This window comes from Propithecus coquereli, unplaced genomic scaffold, assembly GCF_000956105.1.
Source record: "Propithecus coquereli isolate 6110/MARCELLA unplaced genomic scaffold, Pcoq_1.0 Scaffold115, whole genome shotgun sequence".
NCBI lineage: Eukaryota > Metazoa > Chordata > Mammalia > Primates > Indriidae > Propithecus > Propithecus coquereli.
The window spans coordinates 3842607-3856625 of NW_012135525.1; the positions used below are offsets into that span (position 1 = coordinate 3842607).

The window sequence follows — 14019 nt, forward strand, 5'->3', positions numbered from 1 at the left end:
TGTTTGACTTCAAAATATACTACAAAGCTATAGTAACCAAAACAGTATAGTACTAGCATAAAAAAACACATAGACCAATGGAACAGAATAGAGAACTCAGAAATAAATAAATCCATGTCCTTACAGTCAAGTGATTTTTGACAAAGCTGCCAGAAACATACATCGGGGAAAGGCCAATCTCTTCAAAAAATCGTGCTGGGAAAACTGGATATGCATATGCAGAAGACTAAAACTAGACCCCTATCTCACACCATATACAAAAATCAACTCAAAATGGATTAAAGTCTTAAATGTAACGACCTGAAACTATGAAACTGCTAGAAGAAAACATAAGGGAAACACTTTAGGATATTGATCTGGGCAAAAAATTTGTGGTTAAGACCCCAAAACCTCAAGCAACAAAAGCAAAAAGTAGACAAATGGGATTATATCAAGCTAAAAAGTTTCTGCACAGCAAAGGAAACAGCAGAGGAGACACCTGCAAAATGGGAGAAAATATTTGCAAACTATTCATCTGACAAGGAATTAACATCCAGAATATACAAGGAACTCAACTCTGCAGCAAAAAACCAAACAAAAAAACCCCCCAAATAATCCAATTAAAAAATGGGCAAATGATCTGAACAGACATTTCTCAAATAAAGACATACAAATGCCCAAAAAGCATATGGAAAAAGTACTCAACATTACTAATCATCGGGAAAATGCAAATCAAAACCACAATGAGATATCACATCCCAGTTAGGAATGGTTATCACCAAAAGACAAAAAATAACAAATGCTGGCAAGGATGTGGAGAAAGGTCAACTCTTATACACTGTTGGTGGGAATGTAAGTTAGTATCGCCACTATGGAAAACTGTATGGAAGTTCCTCAAAAAACTAAAAGCAGGACTATCATATGATCCAGCAATCCCACTGCTGGGTACATATGCAAAAGAAAAAAAAAACATTACGTCAAAAAGATTATCTGCATGCCCTTGTTTACTGTAGCACTACTCACAATAGCCAACATATGGAATCAAACCTAAGTTTCCATCAACAAATGAATGGATAAATAAAATGTGGTGTGTATGTATACATACACATAATGGAATATTATTCAGCTATAAAGAAGAATGAAATCATGTCATTCTTGGCAACATGGATGACCCTGGAGGGCATTATGTTAAGTGAAATAAGCCAGGCACCAAAAGATAAATACATGTTTTCACTCATATGTGGGAAATAAAAAGGTTGATCTCACGGAAGTATAGTAAGATAGTTACTAGAGGCTGGGAAGGGTAAGATAGGGAGAGGTCGGTTAATGGATACAACTACAGCTAGATAGGAGGAATAAGTTCTAGTGTTTCATTGTACTGTAAAGGTGACTATAGTTAACAATAATTTATTGTATATTTTTAAGTAGCCAGAATAGAGAATCTTGAATGTTTTCAATACAAAGAAATGATGAACGTTTGAGGTGATAGATACGCTAATTACTGATTTAATCATTACTCATTGGATGCATGTATCCAAATATCACACTATACCCCATAAATATGTACAACTATATGTCAATTAAAAATAATTTTTAAAATCAAAGAAAAAAGAAACATGAATAAATCAAATAACAGTTTAATAGTGATCTAGAAGTAACCATTTTAGTATATTTAATCTATCATAATGATAAAAATACCACCACTAACCAAAGCTAATGAGGTTAATAGCATTTAAACAAGGAGAACCAATTAATCTTATTTGTATAGCCATGGGAAAAATAATAAAAGGGAGAAAAAGAAGCCAAGACATCTAACCAGATGAGCACTATTGTAAGTTTTGATCTGGAGACAGTCTTTGGGCTCAAGGTTAGCAACTCCACAGAATGGTTTTTCAATAATCCTTTACAATGTTCCCTTTCCTTCCAGAAACACCAAAAATGCAAAGCCAGCAATACAACACCAACAAAACAATTATATTTAGTAGTTTCTGAATGTATCAGAAATAGTATTCCTTAAGCAACAAAATCTGTCTTTTAATCAATCTGATTATATCTCAGGGAGGGTCCAATCAGGAGACAGAAACCACATGGTGATTTGAATGAGAATTTAATATAAAGAATTAAAGTATTAACAGGGAATGTGATAATGAGATTGACTAGTAAGAAATAAGGAGAATATTAAAAACTATAGCAAGGATGAAGTATCTTAGGAATGGAAAAACAAACATGACATGTACTCTCTAATAATTTGGAACTAATCAATGGCACACATGGGCACAGAGAGAAGTAAAAGTCATTGGAAATCAGAAGGAGGGTATAGAGGAAGTGTAAAAACCTACCTAACAAGTATAATGAACACTATTCGGGTGATGGGCACACTAATAGCCCTGACTCAAGCATTATAAAAGCTATCTACGTAACAAAAACATTTGTCTCCCCTTAATATTTTTTTTTGGTGGGGGGGGAACTATAGCAAGGAAAACCCCTTCCTCCTGCAATGCCTCTCCAGTACCCTCTACTGACCTTAGCTACACAGCAGCTGGCAAAGAAAAAATATTTAAAAGATTCAGTTCTTTTCACATAGCATACAATGAAGGGTAAATTTGGAGCTGAGAGGCAATAAATTGATACTGGTACAAAGTAGAAATATTATTTATTTTTTTCATCCCTTAACAAATAGAGAAAATAATTCAGCAATCACACATGTGTATTCAAAAGTACCAAAAAACACCGTTCTACTTACCTCATGTGTATATACTCTAATAGGTATTCCAAAAGCTCTGGCAAGGCCAAAATCAGCCAGTTTAATTGTTCCTTTGTCATCAATCAATAGATTTTGAGGTTTTAAGTCTCTGTGAAGAACTCTTCTAGAGTGACAAAACACAATCCCCTGTAGGATTTGGTATAAGTAACTCTGGAAAAAGGAAACATAAGTTAGAAACTTAATCATATCACATACATATGATTTTCCAAAATATTAGTTTATTTCAAAGATATAAGAAATTATGATACAGAGAAATAATTTGACTACCAAAGCTTTCAGGACATTTTATAACAAACATTTGTGGGTGGGAAGCCCATTTCCATACAATGTCATATTTGTATAAATAAGAAAAAGATATTCACCTTATGGACATATCTTATGTCCATGTTAACTCAGTTAGTCTTCTTTGACTTAGTTTTAGTCCCTCATCCTTAAGTTACTAGTTCTCTATATAAAAGTTTCTTGAATTTTCTTCCATATACTTACACCAACTCTACATCTATCTTGAATAAGGTTGGTCTTTTCTATATCTTTCAACTTTACACTTTTATTTCCTCATTGGAAAAGCTGGTCTGATTCCAAAAGAAATGGCAAAGAGGACATTATGATTATATATTTAAATGGCTACAATTATCAAAAAATGCTGTTTAATAGTTCAGAGATAAGTGCTTTACAAGACACTTTTTGCCAAAGGCAATGTAATTGATATTTGAAGTAACATGAATTATTATAAAAATGTAAAGTACATATAAGAAAATACTGACAAAGTTTAAAATTGGGAAATAATACAGATGCTCCTCAGATGGGGTTACATCTCACTAAACCATTGTAAGTTAAAAATATAAGTCAAAATGCATTTAATACAACCTACCAAGCATCATAGCTTAGCCTAGCTCACCTTACACATGCTCAAAACACTTATACATTAGCCTACAGTTGGGCAAAATCATCTAACGCAAGGCCTTTTCATAATAAAGTTTTGAATACCTTATGTAATTTACTGCATACCATACTGAAAGTGAAAAAACAGGTTGTGTGAATACTCCAAGTATGGTTTCTACTGAATACTGATCACTCTTGCACCATACTATAGTTGAAAACTTTAAGTCAAACCATCATAAGCCAGGGACTGTCTGTACATAAAATCAGACCTGGCTGGCTATTTGGAAAAAAAGTTTTGTTTTTTTTTTAATATTTGGATCTGTACCCCAGTTTTTAAACCAAAATAAATCTTGATCCATCCAAAATTGAAGACAAAAAAATATGTGTGGGTGAAAATATCTACTGAAATGACCAGAAAAATATTGTCATGAAAGATCATATATGACCTTTCAGTGAGGAAGACTTAAGCAAGACATAAAAACAGAGAGTTCAACAGTCATAGAAGATTATTAAAGATAATTTCAATATAGAAAAATCAGTAGAGAATATACAGACTGTTTCTAGATGGCTACATATTAAAAATGTTAAATGTCATAAAACACAAAATTAAAATAATGTTAATATGCCTTTTTCACATAATAGGTAAAATAGTTAAAAAATTGATAAAACCAAGTTTTGGCAATGATGTACCAAAACAGTAACTCTTACATACCACGGATGTTTAAGAATAAATTGCTACAATTTTTTAGAGGGCAACTGGCAATATCTATCGAGACCTTAAATAGTAATAAACATCTTCAACTCATCATTCCAGTTCTAAAATTTATCCCATAAAGTTGCATACAAAGAGGACATTCACTGCAGCATTGTTCCTAAGACCAACAACAACTAAGCTGGAAAATAGCTTAAATGTCCATCAATATGGAACTGGTTTAAATAATTATATCAAAAACACAGACAGACATAAGTAGATCTATGTGTCCGATGTTTTATGCAAAAAAGGAAAAGTAATATGTATTTATGTGTGTATATATGTGCATACATATATAGTATAAATTATCCCATTTCTGTAAAGTACGTTTATACACGTACAAAGTGGATGTACAAGTGTCTGCAAGATTATGAACAATGGCTACCTCAGGAGTGGTTTGGTAGAGTTGGTGTAAGACACTTTTACTTTATATACTTCAGTACTTTCAAAAAAAACTATATGCTTGTAATTTAGCTGAAATGTAATATCTACAATAAATTAACCAAAACATATTCAAAACCAAGATAAAATTAAACAATCTGTTACCACCACCCTGCCCCAGGCTTTTGTTACTCTGTTTTACACGTATCTGACAGCCAGAGGAAGATGGGAGTACCCTAGTTTCCAACAATATAATACCAGGCTCATCAGTGCTGTTATCTCAGGCACTATTTTTCACTTACTAGAAGCATTATCTGGTAATAAAATAGGTAACTGTAACCTATGTAGACTGTGAGGGAGGAAAATGAAATTCTTCCTCATTCTACTTTCTAACACTTTTTCTAAGCATAATCCCACAAAACACAGAGAATTCTATATAGACCCTTTACATTCACAGTGCTTAAGTATTAATAAAATTAGGTAAGCTTCTTACCTTAACAAGTGAAGAATCCATGAACTGACCAGGAGGGATAGAATCCAAATATTTCTTGAGGTCCATGGAAAGAAATTCAAAGATGAGATATAACCTGGAATCCTGCATAAGCACATCTTGAAGACTGAAAAATAAAACAATTATATGAAAAATCCAGCAAACATTTTTGACCTCTCTTTCACAAAATAAAACTACTTCCACAAATTTGACAGTGGCTGTAATAAAAACTGGGGAAAGAGACGGTAGCTTCCCTAATTGAGAACACCTTAATAAAAAACTACAATTTTAGGAAGGAATCTCAGAGCAGCAATTTAAAATTAAGTCTCATAAGGAGGTGCTAACTTATAATAAACAATCTGTATTCCAAAAGAACTATCTAGGTTGGCTAGTAATTGCTCAGACTTTGTCTTTTCATTGAAGTAAATTACACAAATAAGTTTAAAGTAGTACCTCACCTTCAGAGCTATTCCCCTATCTCCAGAGCCAGCAAAATACAATTAAATTCTAACTTTGACTGTTAGGAAGACAATTCTCCCCCAAAACACCCAATCCAAATATTTCAAGGAAAAAAGCAATTCTTTTCTTCTTTTTCATGTGACCTAGCTCCCTGTCTTAGGCCTCTGATTAAGGGGTCATTAGGGACTAGAGCTCCCAGAGTGGGAGAGTTGACAAAGCTCTATGGAAAGGGCATCCTTTTCTCCCATGGCCTCTTACCTTGCTTTTCCAGCCCCGAACACTAGTCTACTCACCAAGCTCCTCTAACTGTTGCTGCTTTTTCTCTTATACCTATGCCCAGCATTCTCAATTAACGAACACAGTAAGGCTATATTCAACTCAGCAAGGTCAGACCAGAAACTAAGCAAACGTAAAAATTTCCACATTGAAATTCACATTTTAAATAGTGTGCAGAAAATAGTTTAAATTCAGATATTATACCATACCTGACTATATTTGGATGACGAAGTTCTTTTAATAGGGAAATTTCCCGAATTGCAGTACTAGGAACCCCTTCCTCTTCACTTTCTAGTCTGATTTTCTTCATGGCTACCACTTGGCCTGTAGTTTTATGTCTACCCTTATACACAACTCCATAGGTACCTGAAACAAAGTAAATATCTGCTATGTGACACACCCCACCAACAAAAAGATTTTTTTAGTGATTGAATCCCATAATATGGTGTCACATGACAGAAATGTCTGCTGCGGCCAGATGGAAGTATCTTACTCATAATTATACCCTCATTGCTTCCAAAAAGAAATTGAGAGTAACTACAACCTATCATGTATATGGTTTAGAAATAAAATTCATGTAGTCATCACAAGTTTCCCATACATTTAAATTACCATTAATGTTCCAGCACATTTTAGAGAAGTAAATGGGTCTTTTGCAAATTGAAATTTACCTCCTGCCAAATATCCTACCCAACAATAAAACAGTCATAAAATACAGTGTAAAGATTTGGGCTCAAGAAATACTACTGAAGAATCACCTTGATACTTTCAGGAAATTCTGCATAGAGTGTTCTATGCTTTTCAAAACATTTTCATATGTATCTCAAAATACATACTCAACAATCCTTATCCATAAAAGGAATGGAGATTTAAAAAAGGCCATGTGTTTTTATTAAATATTAAACCTAATAAAGATCACATTATCTACTACACACTAGGAAAGCTTCATACCCATTCAGAAGTTGATGAAAACACTGATATATGGGCTTCAAATAATGAACAGTGTCAATACAAGGGATAGTAGGGCTGGGAGAGGCGGATTCAGGGAATAGAAATGGAAATAATAGAGAAAACTAGTTAGCTAATATCATACACATGCAGCACTCAATTCCCTAGATAAGTACTTTTTAAACTCAGGTTGGAGTTTAGGGAAGTCCTGAACCCCTTAACTATACATTAAATTTTGTCGAATAGCTTTTGCTTTCCATGACAAGCTTAGCTTCAAAATTGATTAGACTGCATTTTTCTAGGAAGAAGGTCTATCTATTTTATGGTTTTTATGAGTTTCTCCAAAGGTAGCATATTTCAAAAAAGGCTAAGAACCACTAACAAATTATCAAGTGCTTAGTTATAATATTAAGCAGTTTGGTCAGTGATAAATTGAAGTTATATAAAGTTTGTTCTAACGTATGAGGTTTTTTTGTTTAGTCTGAGACGAAGTCTTGGTTTGTCATTCAGGCTGGAGTGTAGTGGCGTCATCATAGCTCACTGCAGCCTTGAACTCCTGGGCTCAAGAGATCCTCCTGCCTCAGCCTCAAGAGTAGCTGGGACTTACAGGCCTGGGCTACCACACCCAGCTCGAATGTGTTTTGTTTTGTTTTTAAAGAAATTCTACACCAGTCTATGTCTTCCTAAATACTGGTGTCATTCTAAAAATATACTTTGTCATAAAACTACTTTATGCTATTTTGAATTAATTTTGGATTAAATGTGACTTTTGAATAACCAGAACTATTCCAGACTAAAAGAGAATTGATTATATTTGATCCTCACAGCCATCCTTAAAAGTAGGTAGCCTTCTGTACACTTAAGATCTGTACATTTTTTTGAGATGTAAATTATTCTTGCATTCAGTACAAAAAGTAGGTACACCAGTAGCACACTCATCTGGCACACCGTTTAAAGCAGTCTCAGGAAGATTAGTTATTTGCATAGTATGGTCAAATAGCACGTTAATGCTACTGACTATAAATTGACCAAAAATTCAGAACTAATTTTTTCCTAGTATTCTTTCCTCTCCCTTAAGTGTACAATGTCATCCAGTAGTAAATAATTTTCAGAATTAACTCATAATAATTGATTAACTGATGGCCAACACTCAACATTTAAATAAAGTAGAATCATTCTTCTGGTTAATCACCAAAAAATTACTTATGAAAAATATGGTATGTGCTCTGAAATGACCTAAGCAGTCTAAATATAGAAATATTTTAAGTAGATTACTAAATAACTAAGTAGGCAAAAGAAAAATATTAGCTTAATAGTATTATAGAAGTAAAAACAATCACAACATAAAAAAGCCTGGAAGGAGATCTAAGACTTACAAAAGATTTATCCCACAAAACAAAGGAACAAATAATGTTGGACATGGTCAGGTTATGTAGCCCTTGAAGCAGAAAACTTTCATTCAACAAATATTTATAGACTGCCTACTAAATGCAAGGTAAAGTTTCCACCATCATGGGTATAACTACTCTTTATGAACCAAAAAGACATTTTCTTAAGGCAGGAAGGAGTTCAAAGACTAGTATGACAACACTAAGATTTTTATAATTTGGAAGAAAACAGACAACTTTGTAATATTTGAAATAAGTATGCATGTATTTAAGAAATGATTTAGGCTGTCAAAAAATTCAATGTCAAGAGGGAGAAAACGCAGGGAGTTTTCTAGATTAGAAAGAATTGAGGCATTAACTGCCAAATGAAAGGCATGACATTGGATAGATCTTCCAAATATACATGTAGAAGTACTTTTTTTTTTTTTGAGACAGAGTCTCACTCTTTTGCCTGGGCTAGAGTGCCATGGCGTCAGCCTAGCTCACAGCAACCTTAAACTCCTGGGCTCAAGCAATCCTTCTGTCTCAGCCTCCCGAGTAGCTGGGACTACAGACATGCACCACCATGCCCGGCTAATTTTTTTTTTTCTATATAGTTTTTTAGTTGTCCGATTAATTTCTTTCTATTTTTAGTAGAGACGGGGTCTCGCTCTTGCTCAGGCTGGTCTCGAACACCTGAGCTCAAGCAATCCGCCCGCTTCAGCCTCCCAGAGTGCTAGGATTACAGGCGTGAGCCACCGCGCCCGGCCCCATGTAGAAGTATTTAGGGGTAAAGTACTTCTCTACAACTTGCTTCAAATGGATCAAAATGAAAAACAATTGAGTGTTGTTCCACTAAAAAATGATAAAGGCATGAGGTGCTGGATATGCTAACTACCCTGATTTAATCATCATACAACATATACATGTACTGAAACATAAAATTGTACCTCATAAATATGTACAATTAAAATGTGTAAATTAAAAAAAAAAGAAAAACAGGAAGAGCACAGTGGCTCACACCTGTAATCCTCATCACTCTGGGAGGCCTGAGGCAGGAGGATTGTTTGAGCTCAGGAGTTCGACACCAGCCCTTAGCAAGAGCGAGACCCCGTCTCTACAAAAAATACAAAAATTAGCCAGGCATCATGGTGCATGCCTGTAGTCCTAGCTACTTGGGAGGCTAAGGCAGGAGGATCACTCATGCCCAGGAGTTTGAGGTTGCAGTGAGCTATGATGTCACCACTGCCACTCTCCCGGGGCAACAGAGCAAGAGAGCAAGACTGTGTCTCAACAAAAAAAAGAAAAACAAAATGCTAATACACAGATAATAAGGTAAATATGTAAAAACAATAACAACTTGGTAAAAGTATTACACGTTCATTGTATAAATCTTTCAACTTATCTGTAGGTTTGAAAATGTTCAAAATAAAAAGTTAAGGCAAAAAAATACATAACTTTCTAATTAGTATTTTAATACTAGACTTTGACTGGATACCTGACAGAAACAAAAGAAAATTCTGGGTGGAAAATATAATCTAGGCCTCAAATTATTTCCACAAGTTAATTTTCAAAATCAATATCCAGCACATAATCCAAAACAACCAGGCACTGGAGCAGCCAAGACAATATAAGCCAGAAAGAGAAGAAACAACAGAGTTCAGAAAAACATGTAAGGAATACAGATATTATTATGGAATATCTGAGTATCACCTGTGGCCTGGGCACTATTGCCAGGCAGTGGGCAAATAGTTGTGAACAAGACAACAACCCCAGCCTCATGGAGCTTACTGCATAGAAATTAAAAAGGATATTAAGGATGAAGCAAAGGGACTGCAAAATGGTCTTGGACTAGTGAGATGAAAAGGGAAGCTGTAGAGAGAGGGTGGTTTCCAGGTAGAAAGAACAGCATTGCCATAAGCCAATAGCATATGTGAGGATATCAAAGAAATCCAATTAGAGTTTAATGGCATTACATGAGGCTGGCAAGGCGGCTATCATGTAAAGAGATAGTTATGGAGACAATGGGTTTTCTGAGTTAAAGCACTCAAATGCTTTCCATACATTGTCTCAGATCCAGATAACTTAAAAGGTTTACCACTGTCACACTGCTAGAAATGAAGAATGGGGTCTCATGACTCCCTATATATTTACAATAAACTAAATTTAAAATTATACACCTAACTACTCCTATTTCAGTAGCAATTAAATACCTTTCTCAGTCAGTAGTCAAATCTTTAAGTCTCCTGTATATTTGGAGTTCTATAGTTTTAAAGAAAAACACATTTATACTTTCAGAATGCCTCCTTTTACTCCAAACTAAAACCAAGACTCACTAAATTCTCTAGAGATTTAAGAAATACATACTACAAAGTATTAAACATGCTAATCAAACTTATTTTTAATTCAGCAGCAAAATTAGCTTCGTAGAATGGGCGCACTAAGATATTTAATTGAAATTTATTTACAAAAAAAAAAAGAATATGCCTCCAACCCAACCACACTAACTTGTCATTCCTTACTAAATCCTTCCAGTATTCCCCCCATTTTTTAAATATTCTTTGTCAAGTAGGGCCTTTGAGCACACTAAAAATACAGATGGAAATGTTCTTCAAGTAGAACCTATATAAACTGGACTCTATTAGTAAATTATTTTGTATAAGTTTTAGCATTTGTTTCTGGAGAATTGAGAATGCCAAAACTTCTGTATAGAAACTTGGATGTCCTGAAGGGAAAAAAAAACAACGAACAGGCAAAAGGATATTTTTACCCCTCATTTATGCCACATAGATCTAAATATTCCTTAAAGTCCTACAGAAAGGGAATGAATGATTATACACAAAAACAGTTTTAGAATAGCTTACATGTACACATGACAGGTCATTTATACCTATGGTAACTAAACAGAAATTTAAGTTAAATTAGTTTAACAGTCAATTATTGTATCTTGTCTAGAAAGTTCAGATAAAAATATTTACCATCCTAAAAATAATTATGAGCCTAAAAATATATTACAATTTCAATTCTCTTGAAATGTGAACATTTGTGTTTAACTTATTATGTAAAAAAACATATTTATGCACATTAGTACAATATACCTTAAAGGTTGAATTTTAATAAATATTTACATGTGTTCATGGCATAAAAGTTATAGCATTATTAAATCATTTTAAAAACTTTTATTATTGAAACCACTCACCTTCTCCAATTTTCTCTATTTTGGTATAATCTTCCATAGTTAATCAACAGGTATGGCAGATCCTAAAATGAGGGGAAAAACTGATTTGATTACATGGCACTAACTCAAAAGGCAGTTTTAAGTCTTAATGAGATACTATCTGTAAACCATCGTCCACTGCCTACTGCAGTGTTAAGTAGTCCATAAATATTAGTAATTAAAACTAAGGGAAAGGACTCCTGCAATAAGACTTTCCCAACTTTCCTTGCTCCTAAAACATTGGAAACATTCGTGCATTCTATAACAGTAGAGTATTTAGCTTCCTTCAATCAAATTAACCCTCAAATCCAGACATTAACTTCTCTATTCTTCCCAAACAAAAACTAAAATTACATTTTTAATGTAACATTTTTAAGTAGTATCAGCGTATGACAAACTAATACCCAAATATTTCAACAAATAATGTTATTTGACTGAATTTGTACTGCTTTATGATATTTAAGATGATTCAAAACATGGTTTTAAAGACAGGAGTACAGAACTAAAATGTGGTCAGAGTGTTCACACATTAGATTTACCCATTAGAAAGATTTTGTTTAAAGCTGCAAAAACAAAGTGTTTACAGTTGCTCAAGTGACAGTTTTAATCTTTCTCTTTTGTTTTTGCAGTCATATAGACAAACATGCTCAAGACTTTCAAGGTACTTTTTGCCAAAGTAGGAATTATCAACTACGCACCCTAGAAGAAAAGAATGAAAAGTCCAGATCCACAGATCAAATTCTAATTATACCCTACACAATGTCAAGAACCAATTAAAAAGCTATATATTTGAATCAAGTATAGAGTGAAAAAGTGCTGACAACCAGACATTCAAGACTTCCTCAGATGGTAAGTTTGCCAACACAACTTCAGAAGTCCATGCGTAATTACCTTGATTTTTCTAATACACCTATCACTGAGGACAAAATCATTATAAAGGGCACTCTGAATAACTGAGCCTTAAGTTCTATCTCACACATTCCTCCTCAAAAAAAAAAAAAAAAAAAATCAATCCAGAAAGAAGTAAAGACTAATAATTTGTAATGAACAAAATTGCACTACACTGGTCATGTGTGTCAATCTTAAGAATTCATAACTTTACAAAATGGCAGTAGACCATTAGGACACTTACCTTTTCCTCAATAACCACATTTAAAACACCTAAAGCACAGTAAATTGTTGAGCTCACTTCGAACAGATAGCTAAAATTTAGCTCAGTTTCAAAGTTGGGTTCAATTACCCTCCCACCATTTTCCAGTTCTAACAATTTTAAGTAAAGGATGCCTTTTGAATGTCTCCAGGGGCTCTGCACTACAAGCTGCAGGATGTAAAATACCGATAGCTTCACCACTCCACCCACAGAGACCTCCAGGTTTTCAGAAGACACAAGACATGCACACTAGCAACGTTAGTATTAGGTTAAAAATGACTAAAGGATATTATACCACACGTTTCCATCCCTCGGCACTTCCTAGCTTTTCACTTTTTGACAATTCCATAGTATAGAACAACCAGCAAGTAAAAACAAAAACACTCAAGTTCCTCTGGCTCTCTGCCTTGGCTAAGTGTTCTTAAAAGCTCCGAGTGGGTAAGGGCTGTGGGCACAGAGGCAAGCCCGAGAAGGCCCACAAGTTTATCGGATGGGTTTCTCCAGGTGGCTTGGGTTTAGGGACTGGCGTCGGTACCTGGCCCCAAAGCGGTCCTGTTTTCCACCCCAGGAGCTGGAGCGACCGGCACGCAGGGGGCGGGCCTAGGACCAAGCCTGGTGCGCAGCAGGCGCTCAGCTTGCTCCAACTAACGCGGGGATTTTGCTTCTACCACGACCGGAAAGCATCCTCAATGGGGTCGGCGGCCTCCTCCAGAGAAGAGCCGTCCTCGGCCCCAGACTGCAACTCCGAGACCAGGACAGCCCCAACACTCCTCCGTGCAACCCCGCCAAGGTGGACTCCCCACCCCGAGCCTCCCTCTAAAGCTGGGCCTGGCCATGCTTACAGGCCCGGGCCTTGGGCCCAGGGGAAGGCCCGGCCTTGCCCTACGCAGACCCCTGCTCCCCAGCCCGGCCTCCTAAGATCACCCCGTTCCTCAATACTCGCCCTCCGAGGCCCTCGGGCCGGCCCATAGGCATGACCCCGACCCCAGCAACTCTACCCGGCTTACTGTCCCACGGCGGCCTCAGTGGCAGCTACCACGTCACCGTCGCCTCTCTCTCAACTTCCAAGAGCCAGCTTAGAAGCTAAGTGCGAGCAGTTTCAAACTCACCGCGCTAAAGGGTCCCGGGTCCACCAATCAGAGAGCCCGTAGACTTTCAAAGGAGCCAATCAGAACCCAGCTACGCTTGGGCGGGGCATCCCGGGTGGCCGGAGCGCGAAAGTGAGAGGAAACGGCGGCTAGAGAAAAAGCAAGCGGGCGGGCGCCAACTGAATCTGAGCGCAAGCGCTCTCCTTCCTCCCAGGAGAGCGTCGTCCCACCGTTTCTAGTCATCAGGAGTCGACTGTTCGCTCCATT

General features: G+C 36.0%; 1 protein-coding gene across 2 annotated transcripts in view; it reads right to left on the bottom strand.

The window, feature by feature from the left end:
• The window catches only part of CDK1 (cyclin-dependent kinase 1), a 17814-nt gene extending 4035 nt beyond the window's left edge, over positions 1-13779 (bottom strand). The window contains exons 1-5 of one of the 2 annotated variants that reach the window (XM_012657659.1): positions 13663-13779; positions 11497-11558; positions 6192-6348; positions 5251-5374; positions 2723-2893 (exon numbers count right to left, since the gene is read on the bottom strand). In XM_012657659.1, coding sequence (XP_012513113.1) covers positions 2723-2893; positions 5251-5374; positions 6192-6348; positions 11497-11533 — 489 coding nt within the window. In that variant the 5' untranslated portion in view covers positions 11534-11558; positions 13663-13779. The remainder of the gene's footprint in view (positions 1-2722; positions 2894-5250; positions 5375-6191; positions 6349-11496; positions 11559-13662) is intronic. The other variant, XM_012657667.1, reaches the window with a different exon arrangement.
• Between the last annotated feature and the right edge of the window lie 240 nt (positions 13780-14019).